This window comes from Cupressus sempervirens, chromosome 9, assembly GCF_028749045.1.
Source record: "Cupressus sempervirens isolate cs-2001-9-10 chromosome 9, ASM2874904v1, whole genome shotgun sequence".
Taxonomy (NCBI): domain Eukaryota; kingdom Viridiplantae; phylum Streptophyta; class Pinopsida; order Cupressales; family Cupressaceae; genus Cupressus; species Cupressus sempervirens.
Genome location: NC_143126.1, coordinates 528,252,951 through 528,274,987, shown reverse-complemented (window position 1 = coordinate 528,274,987; position 22,037 = coordinate 528,252,951). Strand labels below are relative to the sequence as shown.

At 32.5% G+C, this 22,037-nt stretch overlaps 1 protein-coding gene across 1 annotated transcript in view; it reads left to right on the top strand.

Moving 5' to 3' along the window:
• Positions 1 to 22,037, top strand: part of LOC149539672 (protein LATERAL BRANCHING OXIDOREDUCTASE 1-like) — a 208,672-nt gene that overhangs the window by 119,226 nt on the left and 67,409 nt on the right. Inside the window, exon 2 of the mRNA XM_089802607.1 lies at positions 13,071 to 13,083. Within this exon, the coding sequence (XP_089658733.1) occupies positions 13,071 to 13,083 (13 nt within the window). The remainder of the gene's footprint in view (positions 1 to 13,070; positions 13,084 to 22,037) is intronic.

Genomic DNA, 22,037 nt, shown 5'->3' with positions numbered 1-22,037 from the left:
GTGATTGGTAAAGAGGTTGTCAAGATGATTACAGAGCTGCAATAGTTTCCTTGGGTTTTTGTTCTTTGGTTTTGTCTTGTTCTAGTCCTATTTTCTAGATGTGGTAGTTGGTACTGGTTTTTGGTCCTGTTAACTATTTTTCAATCTAAACTATTTTAGTGGTTCCAAGTCCCTGTAAAACCTGGGTTCTCTTTTTTTGGACTATGTTTGTGGTTTCAGGTCCCTGTAAAACCTAATTTTGTTGTTGGTTTCAAGACTTCTTTCTTGGTGATTGTATTGCTATATCTTTTCTCTATTTGTTAAAGGGTTTCAGGGTCCCTTCAAAACCTTCTTTTACCGTAATCTAAAACAATAAGGGATTTTGATCTGATACAACTCAAAACTTATCTTGCAAATTTGAGATCTATGTTCAGCTCTTCACATTGCCTGGCTTTCAGTCTCTACAATTCTAATACCATGTTCCCCTTCTCAAGCTTTTTCTCCTCGAGTCTTCATGCTCGATGTACTAGTGCAATCTTCTTTATGACCACTTATCAAAGCAAATTCTCAGTGCTCTATTTTTCCTTCCCCTCATGATGTCTTCTCCTTGACACCTTTCAATCACTTCACAATTTTGGCACACTAGCAGCTCTAGCTTCTTAGCCTATGACTCCTTAAATAGAAGTCTAGAATTTCTTTTCTTACTTGATTCTTCCCTCCTTTAATTTTGGTTTTAATGTATTAGGTAGGATTCATTGAATCTAACCCACATCTTGTTTCTTCTAGAAACATCATGAAGAATCCTTTTGAATTCACTCAAAAATGGTTTACACAAAATTCTATGCCACCAGCTCATCATCCTTATTCTCCAATTGGTTCACAAAATTCATGATAACAAACTTGTCAGCTCAGATTTGGGGAATCTTTGACTTTTCCAATAATGCAGCAGCTCAGTACTATTAAAATTCTAGTGCTCGATACATACTATGTTACTCAACATCAACTACATTTTACTAATGCTCAACACCTGTTACTTTGCGCAGCACCTGAACGCACTTGGCTCCTTTTGTATCACTCCGTAGACACTAGATTTTTCACTTGCTTGAAACTAACTAAAAATTTGCTTGGCTCTAACTAGCTTGCTTGGCACTCACTAATGAACTTAGTGAAGCTTTGCAGTCAACCTTGTTACAACTTATTCCTCCAATGTTTCTAAGTGTAGCCAACCTCAGTATCCTCAAGTATGTTATCAATACATCATTTAACCATTGTCTTAATTGATCCTTGCACTTCATTACAAAACTATAACTCAACTTTTGCCTTAGGTACTTTTGTTACATTTTGTTGATTAAATCCTCTTCATCAATCAACTAAGTGATAGTACTTGGATCTTATAAGCAATTGTCATTCCAAAAAATAGTAGGTTTGACATCAATGACAAAACAATGATTGAAAACATTCTTTTAACAACAATCTCCCTTCTTTGCAACAATCTCCCTCTTTGATAGTATTCATTTTCAATCAAATTTCCAACAATCTCCCTCTTTGGCATTGATGGAAAACCAAACTGATCAATCAAGTTAACAAAATACTAACTAAGTTAAAATAGTAAGTCAAATGCCAAAAAGAAAATTTAATATAAAACTATTCATTCTATCAGTAACATAAACTAGCTTATAACTCCCTCTAAATTGTTTGCTGATAAAATGACTTCCTCTGATTTATTCTTGTCTGTACTGATTTCTCCCTCTAATCTGTGATTTATTTTTTCATATTTAAACATTCTTTTGCTTTACTAACTCCCTTCTACATTCTTTCTCCCTCTGTATGCATTGATCATCTTATGTTATTCTGGTATTAGCTACTTCTCCATTTGATCTTGTAGATTTGATCAGCTTCTTGCTACTTCTCCCTCTATGTTCTTGCTACTTCTCCCTCAACTATTGATCAAATGTTGTTGATCAGTTTCTCGCTACTTCTCCTTCTTTAACAACAATGCCAAAGACATACTGTTTTAGCATCTTGACATGCAAGTGTAGCATTTGCAGGTACTCCAATTTCTCCTTCTATCACCTTGCTTGTGACTGATTTGGAACTTCAGCACTTTTAATTACTTCAAATATGAGCCTAAAGTAAACATCCTCTGCATCAATTTGTAATATGCCAATAATTTTCTCATTTGATGTAGGGTAGTCTTTTTTTATCTCAAGTAGCCTTGGCTAGCTTACCTCTAAGATACTCAAAGGCATCTTTAGGTAGTGCTTTTGTAAAGATGTTAGCAATCTAGTCCTTTGAACTAACATATTCCATCCTAGCTTTTTTTCCACCAATTCTCTTACATAGTGATACTTAATTGTAATATGCTTTGTTTTGACATGCATTACAGGATTCTTTAATATGTTTATGGCACTTGTATTATCACAATAGAGTATCATAGGTTTAGTTACTTCTTTGATATGTTGATGGCACTTGTATTATCATAATAGAGTATCACAGGTTTAGTTACTTCTTCCTTCATGCCTTGCAATAGATGTTTGATCCATACAATATTAGTGTAATTGATAGCAGTAGCAACATATTCAGCTTCTTTTGTTGATTATGAGGTACAAATTTTCTTTTAACTAATCCAAGTAATTAGTCTTTTGCCTAAGAAAAGTTCTCCTCCATTGGTGTTTTTTCTGTCATCATTATTACCTCCCCAATCTACATTAGTATAGGCTTTCAACTCAATCTTTTCACTTTTCTTGTAGGATAAACCAAAGTCATCAGTTCCTTTTAGGTACCTCAGTATTCTCTTAACTGCCATAAGATGCTTTTCTTTTGGGTTAGCAAAAAATCTTGCCTCTATTCAAACTGTTAATGCAATGTCCAGTCTACTATGTACAACATACTACAACTTTCTAATCATTGATCTATACATTATCTGATTCACTTCAGCTAATTCATCATTCTTAGATAGCTTATGTCCTATTACCATTGGTGTACTAATTGGTTTTGAGTCTTCTAATCCAAATGTCTTGAGTATCTCCTTGACATATTTTGATTGGGTCACAAATATGGCATGCTTCAGTTGATGTACTTGCAATCCAACAAAGAATTTGATTTCTCCAAAGATTGACATCTCAAACTCATTTTTCATTTGATCAACAAAATCTTTGAATAGAACATCTTTTCCTCCAAATATTATATCATCAACAAAGATTTTAGATATCAAAATATCTTTACCTTTTTTCTGCATTGATATATAGGTTGTTGTTGTCATCTATTCTCTTAAATCATATCTTCACAAGATATTTGTATAGTCTCTCATACCATGCTCTAGGTGCTTGCTTCAAGCCATAGAGTATTTTATGCAATTTTCAAACCATATCCTTATTTTTTTCATCAACAAATCCCTCTGATTGTTCTACGTAGACTTCCTCTTCTAGAATACCATTTAGAAAAGTAGACTTTACATCCATTTGGTAGACTTTGAAACTTTTGTAAGCAGCATATGCAAGCAGTGTTCTTACTCCTTCTATTCTTACAACAAGGGAAAATGTTTCCCTATAGTCTAGTCCTTCATCTTGTGCATAGACTTTGCAAATTAGTCTAGCCTTGTTTCTTGTTATCTCACCATTCTCATCAAGTTTTTTCCTAAAGACCCATTTGGTACCAATTACATTTTTATCAACTAGTCTTAGAACTAGGGTCCAAGTTTTGTTCTTCTCAATCTGATCTATCTCATCTTCCATAGCTTTATGCCAATTATCATCTTGTAATGCATCTTTCACTATTTTAGTTTCAATCTTGCTCAACAGACATGATTCATTCCTTAGTTTTGTTCCTTGTCATTGGTCTTGTATCCTTGTCACAAATGATTTGTTCTACAGGGTGATGTCTTCTCACATACTTGTCTAGTCTTGGTTCTATCCTTTCCATGTTTGGTTCTTTAACTTCAAAGTCACTTTCCACATCACTATCAGGTATTTTATTATCTCTTCCATGTATATTGATTTCAGAGTTAGAATGTGCATTCTCTTCATTTTGCAACTCGACTTCTGAATGTAGCTCGACATTTACTAGTTGTGACTTAGCTAATACTAAAAATTTTTGTTGACTCCCAACTTGATTGGCAACTTCATCTTCAATAGAAATTCCTTCATAGAAGTATACAAAAGATCTATAATCTTCTTGTTTCTTAGATTTACCAATTTGGACTTCTTCATGCTCATTAAAATTTACATTTTCACTCTCCACAATCTTGTTAGTGTTAGTATTCAAACACTTATATGCTTTGCTTCTAGTGGAGTATCCAAAGAATATGCCTTCATCACTCTTTGCATCAAACTTGCCATTTCTAGTATCTTTAATAATATAGCATTTACAACCAAATACTTTGAAATTTTTTACATTAGGTGAGTGACCATACCATAATTCAAAAGGTGTTACATTTGTACCTTTCTTGGCTTGGACTCAAATCAGAGTGTAAACAATACTACTTACAACTTCTCTCTAGTGCTTCAGGAATCAGTGCAACCTTTATTCTTCATCATTAATATCCTAGCATAGATAATAACTGATCTATTCCTTCTTTCTACAATCCCATTCTGTGGTGGAGTTCTTTGTGCTAATGTTTGCCTTTTGATACCTTTGTCATTGCAAAATATCTCAAACTCTTTTGATGTAAATTCTCCTCCGTCTGATCTCAAGCACTTCAGACTCTTTCCTGTTTCTTTCTCAACCCTAGCCAAATACCACTTAAACATTTGAAATGCATCAAAAAATTTCTTTAATAACATGGCAGTCATCATCCTGGAATAGTCATCTACAAATAGCATTATGTATTTGTCTCCTTGGTAGCTTTATACTTCTATTGGGCCACATAAGTTTGTATGGACTAATTCTAGTACTTCTTTGGAAGTGTAGGTCTTGCTTTTGAAGCTTGACTTGGTCATCTTTCCTAGTTGACATTGGTTGCACATTGTATTTTTAGGTTTCTTTAGCTTAGGAAAGCCTTTGACTTTCTTCTTTTTGTTGATGGTAATCAGATTGTCAAAGTTAACATGACACAACCTTTTGTACCACAACCACACATCATCAATTCTAACAATAAGATAGGTTGCATCTTCCATATCTAAGTAAAACATATTACTCCTAGTTTGTTCACCTTTTCCTATCAAATTCTCATTAGTATCATAGATTTTGGCAGTTTTTTTTCCAAATTCTACTTTGCAACCTGCATTGCCTAACTATGACACACTTAACAAATTGTAGTTCAATCCTTCAACATAGTAAGCATTGTCACATGGAATTTTCTTTGTAAGTTTGATAGAACCTTTTCCTTTGATTTGACATGGAGCATCATTTCCAAATCTAACACTATTTCTATCATACTAGATAAAGGTAATAAACTTACTTTTGTCTCCTATCATGTGATGTGAGCATCCACTATCTATGATCCATTTTTCATTCTTGTTCACACAAGTCACCGGTGCTATTACTTCATCTTCATTTGATTCATCCTTTATGGCTACATAGACTAATTCATCATCATTCTCATCAAAATATTCTTCAACAGTGTAGCATTGTTTTCTTTTGTCCTTGTAATCTCTGCTATCATCTTCTCTTTTATTCTTGTACATGTTTCCTTCTTTATGGTTCTTCTTCTATGTACACCTTGTAGCAATATATCATACTTCATTGCAATTGAAATAAATGATAGGGAGCTTACCTTTGAATTTACCTTTGCCTCTATGGAATCTTCTAGCCAGCAGTGCTTCAATTTTTTCCACATCTTCTTCATCTGTGCTGCTATCACCGGATGTATGTTTTCATTTTCTACTCTTCTTCTTTGATTTCACCTCCTCAATATCTTTTAAGGATAGCTTAGCCTTGAAAGTAGATTTGATATTCTTAGGTCTGTAGTTATCATAATTGGACAATTCAAAAGCGGTGAGTCTTCCCACTATTCCTTCAAAGGTTAGTGTGTTTCCTAGTACACACCTTAACTCTTGGATGGTTGAAAATCTAATAGAATAGATGGGGAGAAAAGTTCTTAAGTATTGTCTATTGATAGTATCATCTTCCAAATGACTACCTAGAGTCCTTACTACACTTACCACTTCTTTCATTCTAGAGGCATACTGAGCAGCATTCTCACCTTCCTCCATTTTCATGTCATCAAACTTTCCTCTGAGGCTTTCTCTCTTTGCTCTTTGAACATTTTGATCTCCTCCATATATATTTAATAGGGCTTTCCAAATCTTAAATGAAATATCACAACCTTTGATGTCATCAAATTCAACATAACTGAGTGTAGAGGCAATCTCCAGCATTGCCTGATTATGCTCCTTTCTTTTGTTCAAATCATTTGCAAAAAGGGGTCCAACTAGATCTACATGTTCTACTCCAATTGAGGTTTTTGCATAATCACCTATTGATTTAAGGTGCAATTTCATTAGGCTTTTCCATGTAGCAAAGTTATCTTTGTTGAGCTTGGGAGCTTCTCTCTTAGACATCTTAATCTTCCTACTTCTAGTACCTTCAAACTAAATCAACAGATAGCTCTAATACCAATTGTTAGAAATGCTTTAGAATAACTGAGAGGGGTGGGGTGAATCAGTTATTCAATGTCCAAATGTCCAATTAAAAAAATTTCATCAAGTTAAAGTGAGCCTTCAAAACTTTTCATTCATCCAAGCTTAAACTTTCTTACTTAGCAAGTTACTGTAAAACAATATGGAAACCCAATTTGGAAAAAACCACTAGTAACATGCTACTCAATTCTCACTCTTCTAAAGTGATGCCCTGTTAAAGGCTACAACACACTATTAAATGTGACCTGGTTAAAGGATTTAACCACCTTATTATAAATGGGCCTAGTTAAAGGACTTTAGTATATTCATTTGGAATGCCACCCTGTTAAAAGATTTACAAATGGTTGTTAAACCAACCTAAGTCCATAGGATTTTTACCCTAACTGATACAATTGCTAGAGAGTAACAATAAGGGCTTTTAATCTGATACAACTCACAACTTATCTGGAAAATTTCAAATCTCTATTTAGCTCTTCACATTGTCTAGCTTTTAGTCTCTTCAACTCTAACAGCTTGTTCCCCTTCTCAAGTTTTTTCTCCTTGAGTCTTCATGCTCGATGTACTAGTGCAATCTTCTTTCTGACCACTTATCAAAGCAAATTCTCAATGCTCTGTTCTTCCTTCTCCTCCTGATGTCTTCTCCTTGACACCTTTCAATCACTTTACAATTCGAAACACCAGCAGTTCTAGCTTCTTGTCTTGTGACTCCTTAAACAGAAGTCTAGAATTTCTTTTCTCACTCAATTCTTCCCTCCTTTAATTTTAGTTTGAATGGATTAGGTAGGATTCATTGAATCTAACCCACATCTTGTTTCTTCTAGAAACATCATGAAGAATCCTCTTGAATTCACTCAAAAATAGTTTACATAGAATTCTATGCCACCAGCTCATCATCCTTATCCTCCAACTAGTTCACAAAATTCAAGGTAACAAACTTGTCAGCTCAGATTTGGTGAATTTTTTACTTTTCCAATAATGCAGCAATTCGGCACTATTGAAATTTTGGTGCTTGACACATATTGTGTTACTCAGCATCAACTACATTTTATTAATACTCGGCATCCGCTAAATTTTTTGATGTTTGGCACCTATTACTTTTCTTGGCACCTAAACATGCTTGGCTCCTTCTATATCACTCGGCACACACTAGATTTTTTATTTGCTCGACACTAATTGAAAATTTGCTTGGCTCTAACTAGCTTACTCAACACTCACTAATAAACTTAGTTAAACTTTGCAGTCAACCTTGTTACAACTTATTCCTTCAATGTTTCTAAGTGTGGCCAACCTCAATATCCTCAAGTATGTTATGAATACATCATTTAACCATTATCTTAATTGATCCTGGCACTTCATTACAAAACTATAACTCAACCTTTCCCTTAGGTACTTTTGTTACATCTTGTTGATTAAATCCTCTTCATCATTCAACTAAGTGATAGTACTTGGATCTTATAAGAAATTGTCATTCCAAAAAATAGTAGGTTGGACATCAATGACAAAATAATGATTGAAAACATTCTTTTAACAACAATCTTCCTTCTTTGCAACAATCTCCCTCTTTGATAGTATTCATTTTCAATCAGATTTCCAACAATTAATACTAAGATATGCAAAGTTAATATTGCAAAATCTTCATTGCTTAGTTATTACTGACATTTGTGTAACATCAATGATAATATACAACTAAAGAATTATTTCAAACAACTCATTCCTTATCTTTTCATTCTACAACTTCATTTCTTTCTTACCAACCAAACTATCTTGTTTGTTCATCATCTCAATACTTCATCAAATCATGTGAAATAATCAAACCAATATTATCTTTTCATAGACCAATTCATCAATTGCCCAATTAGTTTCACATACTTAACATCACTTCTTCATTTCATTTTCTATCTTTTCTATCCTTTCTCTACTCAACACCACATCCTTTAGATCATTTGAAACTTACAAGAATCAATATTGGCAATTACCTTGATATCAATGCTAATATAATAGCTAATCTAACTCTTCCACATACAACTCATAGCTCAATTTTATTTGACTTTTGTTCCTCAACAAAATCACTTTTATTCATTAGTATCAGTTGTGTCCAATAATCCCTGATTATAAAACTAAACTAAATTAATTTTTAATCCTGATCTGAGCCCAATTAAATATTAAACCAAATTATTTACTAAGTATAAACTAGATTTGAATTAAACAACTACTCTATCTAGAACCCTAAATGTAAAGTATACTAACTTAAACCATACTTCTTATACTAATTCAATAATAAAAGAAGATGAAGCATAATCTTAAATCTAATTATACCCTGACACTAACACTATATGATATTGGACCCTTTCTCTAAACTAAATTAAATAAAAAACCTAAACCAAATTGAAATGTAAATATACATATAATTTAATATTTATAATATTTTATAAAATATTACATTTATTTTTATTTTTTTAAATAATATTATTTAATGTATTTAATAATATCATAGAGTTGATCTTGTTGGTGTTATATCTGAAATTGATAATAGTATGTGTATGTATGTTGAGACTTTAATTTTAAATTAATATAATTCACATTTGTCAAATACCTTTGTAAAACAATCTCTTCCTTTCCTCAAAAGAGTTATGCCCTCTCTGATTTGGATTGCATGTGTATTGTTTCTTAAAGTGTGTCTCCTTGTTTTTGTTTTTGTTTTAAAATAGTATTGTCCTATATTGATATCTAAGTGGGCATATGTGTTGGAACAATTGATCAATTGTGTATTGTCTTTGATGTTACACAAAATGTCATATCACTGCCAGTCAGTATATGTCGAGCTCACTTGGGCATTGAAGATAGTTTTCTATTTCTACTGAGCATTCAAAAGTTTGTAGGTTCAGAAGTCAATATATGTCAAGTTCACTTGAAAGCCAAAGGAAAGTTTGTAGAAGTTGAGTGTTAATCGAGCTCACTCAGTTGATGAAGGAAATTTTGGATGGAACCAGCGTTAATTGAGCTCACTCGATTACCAAAGGAACTTTGCAAATATGTAGTGTTGACCAAGTTCACTTGGTTAAAATAGGAAAATAGTTTCTAAGTTAATGTCTACTGAGCAGGGTCAGATAACAAAGGAATCTCTTATTTTGTCATATTAAGTTCAATTGATTTGTCTGTTGGTTCTAGATGACTGAGGAGATGAATATTAATTATTCTAAATTATATTCTAGACAACTTGACAATATGAAAGATATAATTATAAGGTCAAGTTGAGAATTAAAAGTGTGAAGGCATGGAAGATAATTGAAGATTTAATGATGCTAAGAGAAAGTAAATTAGAAGGATAAGTAGAATATTCTTGTGGAGCTAAAAAGATACATTCGATCAAGAAGGATCAAGTATACAAGCTAGAATTAAGGTCTGTAATCAACAATTTAGTTGCATCAAAAATTAGGTTATCTCATTGTTACTCTCTAACCATTGTAGTAGTGATCTAAATCTCTTAACAAAGTTGGCTTAACAACTATTTGTAAATCCTCTGACAAGGCAGAATTTCTATTGAAGTGTCTAAATACCTCTAACAAGGCCACTGCTAATAGGGTGATTAAATCCTCTAATAGGGTCACACCTAATAGTTTGTTTTGTAACCTTAACAAGGTTGGCCCCTAATAGGGATCACTTCAGAAGAGTGAAAATCAGTAACTAGTTGCAATTGGTGGTTTTCCCAAATTGGGTTTCTACGTTAAATCTTGGTGTAAAATGTGTTCATGGTATTTCTCTTATATGTTTTCACCTAGATTAAAGTAATAGTAATCATACATAATATCTTAAGAGTTGCATGTTAAGTATTTTTTGAACACTTCTCAGTGTTTACCAAGTTACAACATTTTTCTGTGTATTTGTCGAACATCAACAATATTTAGTTTTCAGAGTTTGTTTTGTACTAAAATCTAAGGGATCTGGGATTTTTTTAAAAAAAAATTAGTAACTAATTCAACCCTGCCCTCTTAGTTACTCCTCTTATATTTCCAACAATATGTACGACCTCCTTGTTTTAAATGTTATAGAATATCTTTGGGAACATTATGCATTTTTAGTTATCCTTATTTCAATTTCATGATGAATTAATTAGTCTAATATAAATTGATAGACCTTTTGACTATACTTGCACTAATATTTTAGGATGAACTAACTAGAAAAACACTATTTGCACCAAATTTTGGAATGGGTTTATTCTTAGTGTAGTGATGCTTTTTACTTGAGTTTATTAGAATATGTTGAAATTCTTTAGAATAACTTCTTCTTTTTTGTGTGGGGGGGTGGGGGGGTGGGGGCGCAATCAGTTATCCAAGGTCCTAGTGTACAAATAAAAATTTTCATAGCTTAGTGAACCCATATCCATAAAACTTTGTAGAAATGTAAGCATGAAATAGAATAGATTCAATAACACATTTGACACAATTATTCTACATGGAAACCCAATTTTGGAAAAACTGCTAGTAACATGCTACTCATTCTCACTCTTCTAAAGGGATGTCCTGTGAAAAGCCAACCCTGTTAAAGGTTACAATGCACATTGTTAAATGTGACCTAGTTAGAGGATTTCAATCACCCCAGTAGGAGTGAACCTTGTTGGATGAATTTTGATCATTCACTTGGAATGTCACTTGGCTCAAGGATTTACAAATGACTATTAGGTCAACCATAATCTAAAGAATTTACCCTAAACTAGTACAATGATTAAAAAGTAATAGTAAGGCTTGATCTGATAACAAATTACAACTCACTTAGAGATAGATCTATATTTCAATCCTCCATTCTACTTGACTTTCACACACTTTAGCTCTGATAGCTTGATCACCCTTCAAGCACCCATAACCTTAAGGCTTCTTACTTTTCCTACCAATAGAAGTCTCTTATGTTAGGTCACTGAATGAAGCAATACCTTAGACCTCTTGTCTAACTTAGGTTCTCCAACATTGATCAACCTTGCTTTTGACCAGCTATCTCTATAAATAAAAAATTAAGATATTTTGTCATTCATCCTCTATCGTCCATTTTAGGGTTAGGTAGAATTAGGTAGGATTCAATGAATCTACCCATCTTTTCATTTTATTCCCTTCTAGAAGCTTCTCCTTCAATCCTCTTTGAATTCACCTCAAAACAGTTTACCATGAATTTTGTGCCACTAACTCATCATAGTTACCTTCCACACACTTCACAAAATTCAAGAAAATAAAATAGTCGACTCAGATTCATCAAATCCATGATTTAACATGAATATTGGCACTCAGCATCAATATGTTGTCACTTGGCTTCCACACTATTCTTTCACTCGTCATCAACTAGATCACTCAGCAAACACTAAAGTTTACTAGTGTTCGACATCAACTAAACTTTACTTGGCTTACATTGTATCACTCGGCATACACTGAAATTTGACTTTTCTCTTCTCCAACTGATTTTCTACTCAGCTTGCACTAACTTTGCATGACACTTATTGTCCACTTGGTCAATCTTGGCAAACTCAATTCTTCTTACTTATTCTTCTAGGCTTTTTCTTTTTATCCAACCTTTGCAACCTTAAGTAAATAATAAATTCTCTATATCATCACTATCTTAACTGATATTGTACTTCTTTTTACATACCATAACTCAACCTTTTCTCTATGTGCTTTTGTTACCTCATTTGATCAAATCCTCTTCATCAATCAAACAAATGATAGTGCTCAAAATCAACTAAGCAATTGTCTTACCAAAAAGTAGCAGGTTGGCTATCAATGACAAAACAATTATTGAAACACATTGTCATACTTATATCAATCTATTTTCAACAATATTTGTCTTTGGCATTAATGGAAAACTAGCACAACTATTATAACCAACAATAATACCAAAAAGAAAATAATTCCTTGTATTGAAATCTCTCCCTCTATCAATGGCATTCATCTTCTATATCGGTTACAAAATTTTGTTCTGATCAATAGACAATCAACTCATCCTTATGACTCCCTCTTGATCACTTCATTTTTAGGTATTTGTCTATGTCCTTATATCTCTAAGACCACTCCTCATATGTACTTATTTAAATTTGAATTAATGTTTTATGGTTTAGGTATCCTAATGGAAATTGAGATCAATTGATATGTTCATGTTTAATACTCTATGATTTGAGACTTACTACATTATCTTGACTGTTTAAACATTAATTTGCACCAATGATGATGTTGATTATGGTACCTTGACGATTAGTTAAATGCATTCCAATAGTTCAGTATGCCCTATTGACTATGTTTATGCTGTTTAGGTATATGCATGTCTAATGATGATTATTCTAGTATTTTAATTCGAATTAATGAATAGGTTATGTTATATTGATTATGCAATTACTAATGATTAAATGTGTGCAGAAATGAGAAAGAGTTATTTAAATGAAAGTTGATGTTTTGATTAATGTGATTAGCCAAATGAGTTTTAAATATGTGCATGTGATTTTTTGTGAGCTACTGATGTGTGAATTGAGTGTGCAAGATTATTAACCATGGGATCTAATAGAGACTTGATAATTGACCCTATGTTCAATATGTAAAACTAAGGCTGAGTCTAATGAAGAGATGTAGACCTCATTGTTTTGTAGCTGTATCGTAATTGAAATGAGTGTATTATTTTATAATCATAAAATATTTTAATGTTATGTAAAAATGAATCTTATGGTGTCACTTGACACTCATAATTCATATATGTGTAGCAGCATGTTAATTAGGGATAGCAGAGTAACCTAATAATCTGAGATTGATTAAGTTAGTAACCTAAGAGTAATTAGTTGTTAACCTAGATTATTTACCCTAATCAAGGTTTAGTGAAAAGATGTCATTCTTAAGGCTTTTAGAAAGTTAAAATATTTCAAGCCAATTAGTAGGTCCTAAAATAATTCTAGAGGCCAAAATTAATGCAAACCAAGTGCCTAGGGGGTATGTGTATGGGTTGGGGACATTTTCCACCCCTCTAGACCCTTTTGTTGACTTTTATGACCTCCTAAATATCTTATTTTTCCTTTAGTGCGAAAATTGAACTTCTTTATGAGTTTTCCAAGCTTACACTCCACCAAAAAGGTTTCCTTAATGGTAGGATCAAGTTGGAAGACCCTAGAAAGCCTTAATCAAGTATGGAGTTATTGCAATTTTAGGTGGGTGAGTTTGAAAGCTTGTTTAGTGACAAATTAGAGGGTTGAAGAGTGTTCACCCAATCTCTATATTTAGAGAGGGTAAAGCTAGGATTGAAGGAGGAAGAAGGATTAGCTCTTCTCAAAATTTTAATTTGCCATAACCATTTGTAAAGGTAGGAATTCTTCATAGTTTTGTTCTTCATGTTGTTTTTTCATTTGCTTAAGTAGGCATTTTTCATGGGTGTATCTTTGTATGTATGATGAAACATGTAAGGGATGGATTGTTATGGGTTTTCTTTATTTTTTTTTTTTGTGTTTTACATTTTGTTTTGTGAGGGAAAATTGTAAGGGTTGTGTTGGCATTACTCATCATCTGATAGGGTAGAAGTGGCCATGTATGGGAGGAGGGCCTTAGTTAGACTCCAGGTTAGTGTAGAGTCTCTCCTCATGATGAGGAGAGGGAGAGAGTAGGGTGATATGGGTCCCTACTCATCAATACAAACCATTTTTTGTTTGGGAAATAAGAAGTGAAAGAATGAAAGTTTTTTTGATTAATAGCCTCAAAAGAGGCATCTATTTTGGTGTTGTGATTGACTTCTACTTTGGAAAAATTCACCTTCTCCTTAGTCTTGGTTCATTAAGGAACTTGTTGTGCAAACTTTGGATGGGAGTAATTGGTTGAATGTGTCTATGTGTTGAATTTGATTGTCAGCCGATCAATTTTTGGTTCTCCATGGTTACCTTGATGTAATTTGTAGATTTTGTATTCGATACCTTGATATGGAGCCAAACTGGATTTAGATTTTTGGTGTTCTTGATTCAAATATTTTGGAGACTTCTCCTCAGGACAATGACCCTAATGTAAAATTCATTGTTAAACTTATTTTTGAAACGACTATGATATTGGGTTTTCTTCCCTGATTCTTTCCTGATTGAGTCTTTGAATTAGTTTTTTAATAAAATAATAGTTCCTTATGAGAAAAAAGTTGCATTGAATTATTATAATGTTTCAATAGTTCTCTCATTGTGATTATTGTTAGTAAATGGAAATAATAGATTCAGTTGTTAAATATTGATGTGCATCATAGTGAAAATTCATCTCCATGAAATTTGTATCAATGACGAATGAATTTAAATTTGATTATCAATTAATTAGCTCTTGGAATTGTATTATGAGATCAAGTTCACTTATAAATAGGACTCCTTAGTTCTTGGGTAATCAACACTTAGGTTGATATATGTATCTTATAGTTTCACACCAAATTGGTTGAATAGATTCATGGGGTAAGCTCTTGGCCTAAATTAAATTAACATTAGTAACTTAGAACTTGGAAAACATTACTTAACTTCATAATGATTCTATCCATGTTCAAATTAAAGGGAATGGAAAGAAATTCTATGATAGTTGGAAAATACCCATGAAACAATTTTATAAAGTTATGTTTAAAAAATAATAATAATAATAAAGTAAAAAGGGCACTGAAAATGTATGGGAGATGATTAAATCAATCCCATACAAAATTCTAACTTTTCGCAGCAATTTAATATAAAGAAAAACAAACAACTTAGACATATATTCCCCTTAAATTTTTAATCTCATGCCTTTATGGCAACTTGGGGAAAATATAATAAAAATTGTAAGGATGAGGGGGGGCGGGGGGGGGGGGGGGGGGGGGGGGTGGGCATCCCACACCATCCCCACCCTCAACACTTCCCCATTTTCACGTGTTATATGCATGTAATAAAGTCAAAACACATTCAAAACTTCTTCTTTATATATATATACATGAAATAAATTTGCACTTACCTTTTTACCCCTTATCCTCTCTTGCTTAATTCCTTGAGATCATGTGTTCACCAAGTTGGGGGGACAAAGTTACTGCCTTGGGCAGCATGGAAAGTTTTGGGAACTACCCAAGTTAAGGGGTAAGGGGTAGGGGTTAGTTAGGTGTTAAGTTAGTTAGAATGTGGAGTTAGTAATAGTTAATGTTTTTATTTTTGTGTGATAATACTATATTGAATTCAATGTTAGAAAATAGGTGTGTATAAAAATTTTTGTTTCCTTTTTAAATATTTAGTTATATTAAAATGAAAGTGTAAGTGGGTTAGTAAATTTAGTTAGGATTAAGTTAATAATAATTTTGATTAGTAGTTAAGTAAGGTTAGTAAGTATAATATTGTTAGGATGAGATGTGGTGTTTGGAATTTAATTAATTTGTTTAGTATTAAGTTTGTAGGTTAGTTAAAAGGTTATTAAAAGAGAGATTATATTTATAGAGTTTTGTTATAAGATTATTTAGGTGTTAGATTTATTTTTCTTATGTTAGACTTTTAGGTAAGTTATTTTATCAAGGAAGGGTTATTATGTTAATTAGGTAAATAATCTTAGTATATTATTCTATTTAATATTTTATAATATTTAATTATGGTTTGTTTATCTCCAACGACTAAGATCTTAGAAATCAAATGCAAATGAAGGGGTTTTAGGTAGTTGACCCAATAGTGAAAATTGAAGATGTTGTAGTGATAAAATGAATATTGAAGGTAATTAAATAATGAATAAAAATGACTTATTTAGTTAGATTACAATGTGAATCTAAATGAGATCAAATATTAAAGTACCTAGTCACTTCCTAAGGGATATAGATTTAGTTAACCTAGGAAATTGAACCAACATAACGAAATGAAATATTGAACCATAAAAAACCTAATGTATCTTATGTGTTTTAGTCAAACATATTAATTTAATTTTAAGGAACTATGGAACCCTAATTCTTTCTCAAACATGATGTAATACTTTAACTATGGTTTAAACAAACAACTTAATCAAATTGAACCGAGTGTTCCTGTAGTATTTGGTTCATTGGTTTTGAACTAATGTAGTTGTTGGATACCAACTCTGCATCCTTTTGAAATATTATTAAAACTCAATGATGTTAGACACTATTATTGAAATTCAAATGCTACCTAAACCATGTGACTTGAACTTGACTTACCTTGTTGTTATCTCTATACAATACATTCTATGCTAGTATGTTATAACCTTAGTCACTACCCTTCTTTAAAAAAAAATTATTGGTGTGTTTTTGACTCAATATTTTGGGTATGACAATATCTCTCTTAGCACTATCTCCCTCTTACTAGGTATATGTTTGTGTCTTTTAATCATCAAGTACACTATCTCCCTCTGAATAGATATTTCTTTCTGTATTTCTCCCTTTCTGTATATGTATATTTTGTATATCTCCCTCTTTGACAACAATTCCAAAGACTTGTCATCTTATCATGCAGATATGAAAATTTTCATTTTCTCCTTCTATCACCTAGCTTGTGACTGATTTATAACTCCAACTCTTTGATTACTTTAGGCAACTCCTAAAGTAAGATCTACTACATCAATGTGTAACGTATGTCAATCATCTAAGTTGATGTAGGGCACTTCTCATGCTTCTTAAATAGCCTTGGATAGGGATATCACCCCTATTTTACCTCTTAGATACTCATGAGAATCCTTAGATAATTATTTTGTGAAGATATGAGCTATTTTCTCTTTTGTATTCACATATTCCATCTTCACCTCTTTGTCTTTAACTAACTGTCTCAAGTAATGATACTTGATTACAATGTGCTTAGTCTTTATATGCATCACAGGTTTCTTTGATATATTTATAACACTTGTATTATCACAATAAAGTATCATGGGTTCAGTGATTTCCTCCTTCATACCTTTGAGTAGTTGTTTGATTCATATAATGTTTGTACAATGTACTGCAGCAAGAACATATTCAACTTTAGTAGTAGATTAAGATATGCAATTTTGTTTCTTACTAGTCCATGTAACTAGCCTTTTTCCTAAGAAAAATGCTCCTCTAGTAGTGCTCTTTCTGCCATCAATATTTCCAGCCTAATCAGCATCGATGTAGGCTCTTAACTCAAATTTCTCATTTTTCTTGTAGTATAGACCATAGTCTTATGTTCCTTTTAGATATCTCATTATTCTCTTAGCAACCATCAAATCATTCTCCCTAGGATTAGCAAAGAATCTTGCAACTATCCCAATAGATAATACAATTTTGGGTCTGTTATGTACTACATATTGAAATTTTCCAGTCATAGACATATACAATGTTTGATTCACCTCAGCTAAATCATCATTCTTTGACAATTTATGTCCTATCACCATAGGTGTGAGTACTTGCTTGGAATCTTCCAATCCATAAGGTTTTAGCATCTCCTTTACACATTTTGACTAATTGATGTATATACCATATTTCATCGAATCTACTTGCAAACCCACAAAGAACTTGATTTCTCCAAACGTAGACATCTCAAATTCTTTCTTCATTTCATTTGCAAAAGTCTTACATAAAATATCTTGACCTCCAAATATGATATCATCAACAAAAGTTTTAGATAGTAAAATACATTTACCTTTCTCTATCTTCAAGTATAGATTGCTATTATCATCAATCCTCTCAAATCCAAATTTTACAAGATAATTGTGAAGCATTTCATACCATGCTCTTGGTGCTTGCTTCAAACCATATAAAGCTTTGTATAGTCTACATACCATGTTTTTGTTGTTAGCATCAAAAAATCCATCTAATTGTTCTATATAAACCTCTTGTTCCTATATTCCATTAAGAAATGCAAATTTAACATCCATTTGATAAACTTTGAAACCTTTGTATGTAGAGTAAGCAAGTAGAGTTCTTACTCCTTCCAATCTTGCAACATGAGTGAATGTTTCTCCATAGTCCATCCCTTATTCTTGTGCATACACCTTGCAAACTAATCTTGTCTTATTCCATATGCCTTCACCATTTTCATCTAACTTTTTTCTATGTACCCACTTGGTGCCAATCACATTTTTCTCTTCTGGTCTAGGAACTAAAGTCCATGTCTTATTCTTTTCAATCTATTCAATCTCTTCTTTCATGGCATTACTCTAGTCCACCTCTTCTAATGCATCTTTCACTAACTTAGGTTCATGCATGCTAAGAAAACATGTATCATTTCTCAACCTATTCCTTGTCATTGGTCTTGCATTTTTGTCTCCAATAATTTGTGCAGCAGGGTGATGTCTTTTGACATGCTTTGACAATCTTGGTTCTACTATGTTTTCCTCATTTGGTCTCTCAAATTTTGAATCATTATGTACTTCTCTATCAGGTAATTCAACATCTCTTTTATTTACACTAATTTTAGAATTAGGTTGTCCTTCATTCTGTAACTCGACACCTAATTGTAGCTCGGTTCTTGAATGCAACTCGGCATTCATAGTGTGTGACTTGATAGTCACTGAAACTTTTTGTTGATTCGCAACTTGATTTACAACTTCTTAATCAATAGGCATACCTTCATAAAAGTATATAATGATATGTATTCTTCTAATTCCTTCATAGGTTTAGCCTCATGTACTTTTGTATATTCATCAAATTTCACATTTACACTTTCCTCAACTTTGTTAGTGTTGATATTTAAACACTTATAAGCTTTACTTCTTGTGAAATAGCCAATGAATATACATTCTTCACTTTTAGCATCTAATTTACCATTTTTGAAATCTTTGAAACTATAACACTTGCTTCTAAATAATTTAAAATATTTTACATTGGATGAGTATCCATACCATAGTTCAAAAGGTGTTGAATGAGTACCTTTCTTGACTTGCACACAATTCAAGGTATAGATAGTTGTACTTACAGCCTCTCTCCAGTATTTCAAAGCAAAAAAATTCTCCATGATGAGTGTCCTAACATAGTCTATTATAGATATATTCCTCCTTTCAACAATTCCATTTTGTGGAGGTCTTCTAGGAGGAGATGTATGTATTTTGATTCCTCTATCATTACAAAACATCTCAAATTCATTTGATGTAAATTCTCCTCCTTTGTTAGATCTCAAACATTTTAGACTTTTACCTATTTCCTTTTCAACTCTTGCTAAGGACCACTTAAACATTTGGAAAGCATCAGATTCCTATCTCAAAAACATAACTGTCATCATCCTAGAATAATCATCAACAAATAGCATAATGTACTTATCACCTTTGTATCTTTGCACATTAATTGGTCCACACAAGTTGGTATGAACAATCTCCAAAAATTTTTTAGAGGTATGAGTCTTACTGTTAAAACTAGACTTTGTCATTTTGCCTAACTGATATTGTTTGTAAATTATATTGTTAGGTTTTTTCAACTTAGGCAAACCTCTGACTCTTCTCATGTTACTGATACTAACCAAATTATCAAAGTTAACATGACATAACCTCTTGTGCCATAACCACACATCATCTAATTCTACAACTAGACAAGTAGCATCATCCATATCAAGATAGAATAGATTACCTCTAGTTTGATCACTTTTTCTCACTAGTTTTCCATCAATATCATATACCTTAGCAATCTTGTTCTCAAACTCAACCTTACAACCTGCACTATTTAGCTGTTACACACTCAACAAATTATAGTTAAGTCCTTCAACATAATAAGCATTGTCACATAACATCTCTTCTATGGGTTTGAAAGAACCTTTTTTTTTTATCAGATAAGGTGCATCATTGCCAAACCTTACACTATTTTCGCCATAATAATTCAAGGCAATGAACTTACTTTTATCTCCAATCATGTGATGTGAACACCCACTATCAATGACTCATCTATCATTCCTATTCACACAAGACACTAGTGCAATTGTCTCATCCTCATTAGAAGCATCCTTCATTGCAACATACACCACGTCATCATCATGATCATTAGATCCATCTTTGATTTCCTCTTCTGAAATGTAGCAAAACTTCTTGCCTTTGTCTTTGTAATCTTTGTTTTCTTCATCTCTTCTACTCTTGTATTTGTCTCCACCTGTGTAGTTCTTCTTCTCTGGACATCTAGCAGCAATATGACCAACCTCATTGTAATTAAAACACATGATAGGTAACTTACCTTTGAATTTTCCTTTGCCTCTATGAAAATCCTTGCTAGTAGTGCTTCAAGTTGTTCTCCATCCTCCTCATTTGTATCACTATCACTAGAAACATATTTTTACCTTTTTCTTCTTCTTCTCATTACGTTCCTTCAATTGCAGTTTGGCTTTGAGAAAAAATTCAACATTTTTAGATTTTAAGTTGTCAAAATTAGATAGCTCAAAATAAGTGAACTTACCTACCAGACCTTCAAGAGTCAAATTAGAACCTAGTATACATCTTAGTTCTTGTATTGTAGAAACTCTAATAGCATAGATGAGTAGTAGTGTTCTCAAGCTTTGCTTAATATAGTCTCATCATCTATCTTACCAGTAGATCCTCTTATAGCATTAACAACATCTTTTATCCTAGAGCAATATTGAGAAACATTCTCACCTTCTTGCATTCTCATGTCATCAAATTTACCTCTAAGACATCTAGATTTGGCTCTTAAAACATTTGCATCACCTCCATAGATGGTGTGAAGAGAATCCCATATTTTCTTTGCACTATCACAACCTTTTATGTCATGAAACTTGGCATAACTTACGATAGAGGCAATCACCAACATTGCTTGATTGTGTTCTTTCTTCTTTTTTAGATATTCAACAGTTATGGTGCCAACAGGATCAACATGCTCAGTAGTGATGGTACATTGTGTATGATCTCCAAGACCTCCCAGGTGTAGCTTCATCATACTTTTCCATGCAGAAAAGTTATCTCTATTACGCTTGGGTACCTCTCTTTTTTACATCTTGATATTTTGCTTCTAGTACCTTCAAACTAGTCCTCTTAAGTAGATGGCTTTGATACCAATTGTTGTAATTCTTTAGAATAACTGAGATGGGGGGGTGAATCAATTATCCAAGGTCTAGATGTAAAAATAAAACTTTTCATATCTTAGTGAACCCATATCCATAAAATATATTCAACATGGATGCATCCATTAGATCATACAATCACTTAAACTTGGAGGTTATTATCACTTCAACTTTGCAAAAATGTAAGCATGAAACATAATAGATTTAATAACACATTTAACATAATGATTTTACGTGGAAACCCAATTTTGGAAAAACCACCAGTAACATGCTACTCATTCTCACTCTTCTAAAGTGATGCCCTATGAAAGGCCAACCCTATTAAAGGTTACAATGCACACTATTAAATGTGACCTGGTTAGAGGATTTCAATCACCCTATTCGGAGTGAGCTTTGTTAGAAGAATTTAGATCATTTACTTGGAATTTCACCCAGATAAAAGATTTACAAATTACTGTTAGGTCAACCTTAATCCAAAGGATTTACCCTAAACTAGTATAATGATTAGAAAGTAACAGTAAGGCTTGACCTAATAACAACTTACAACT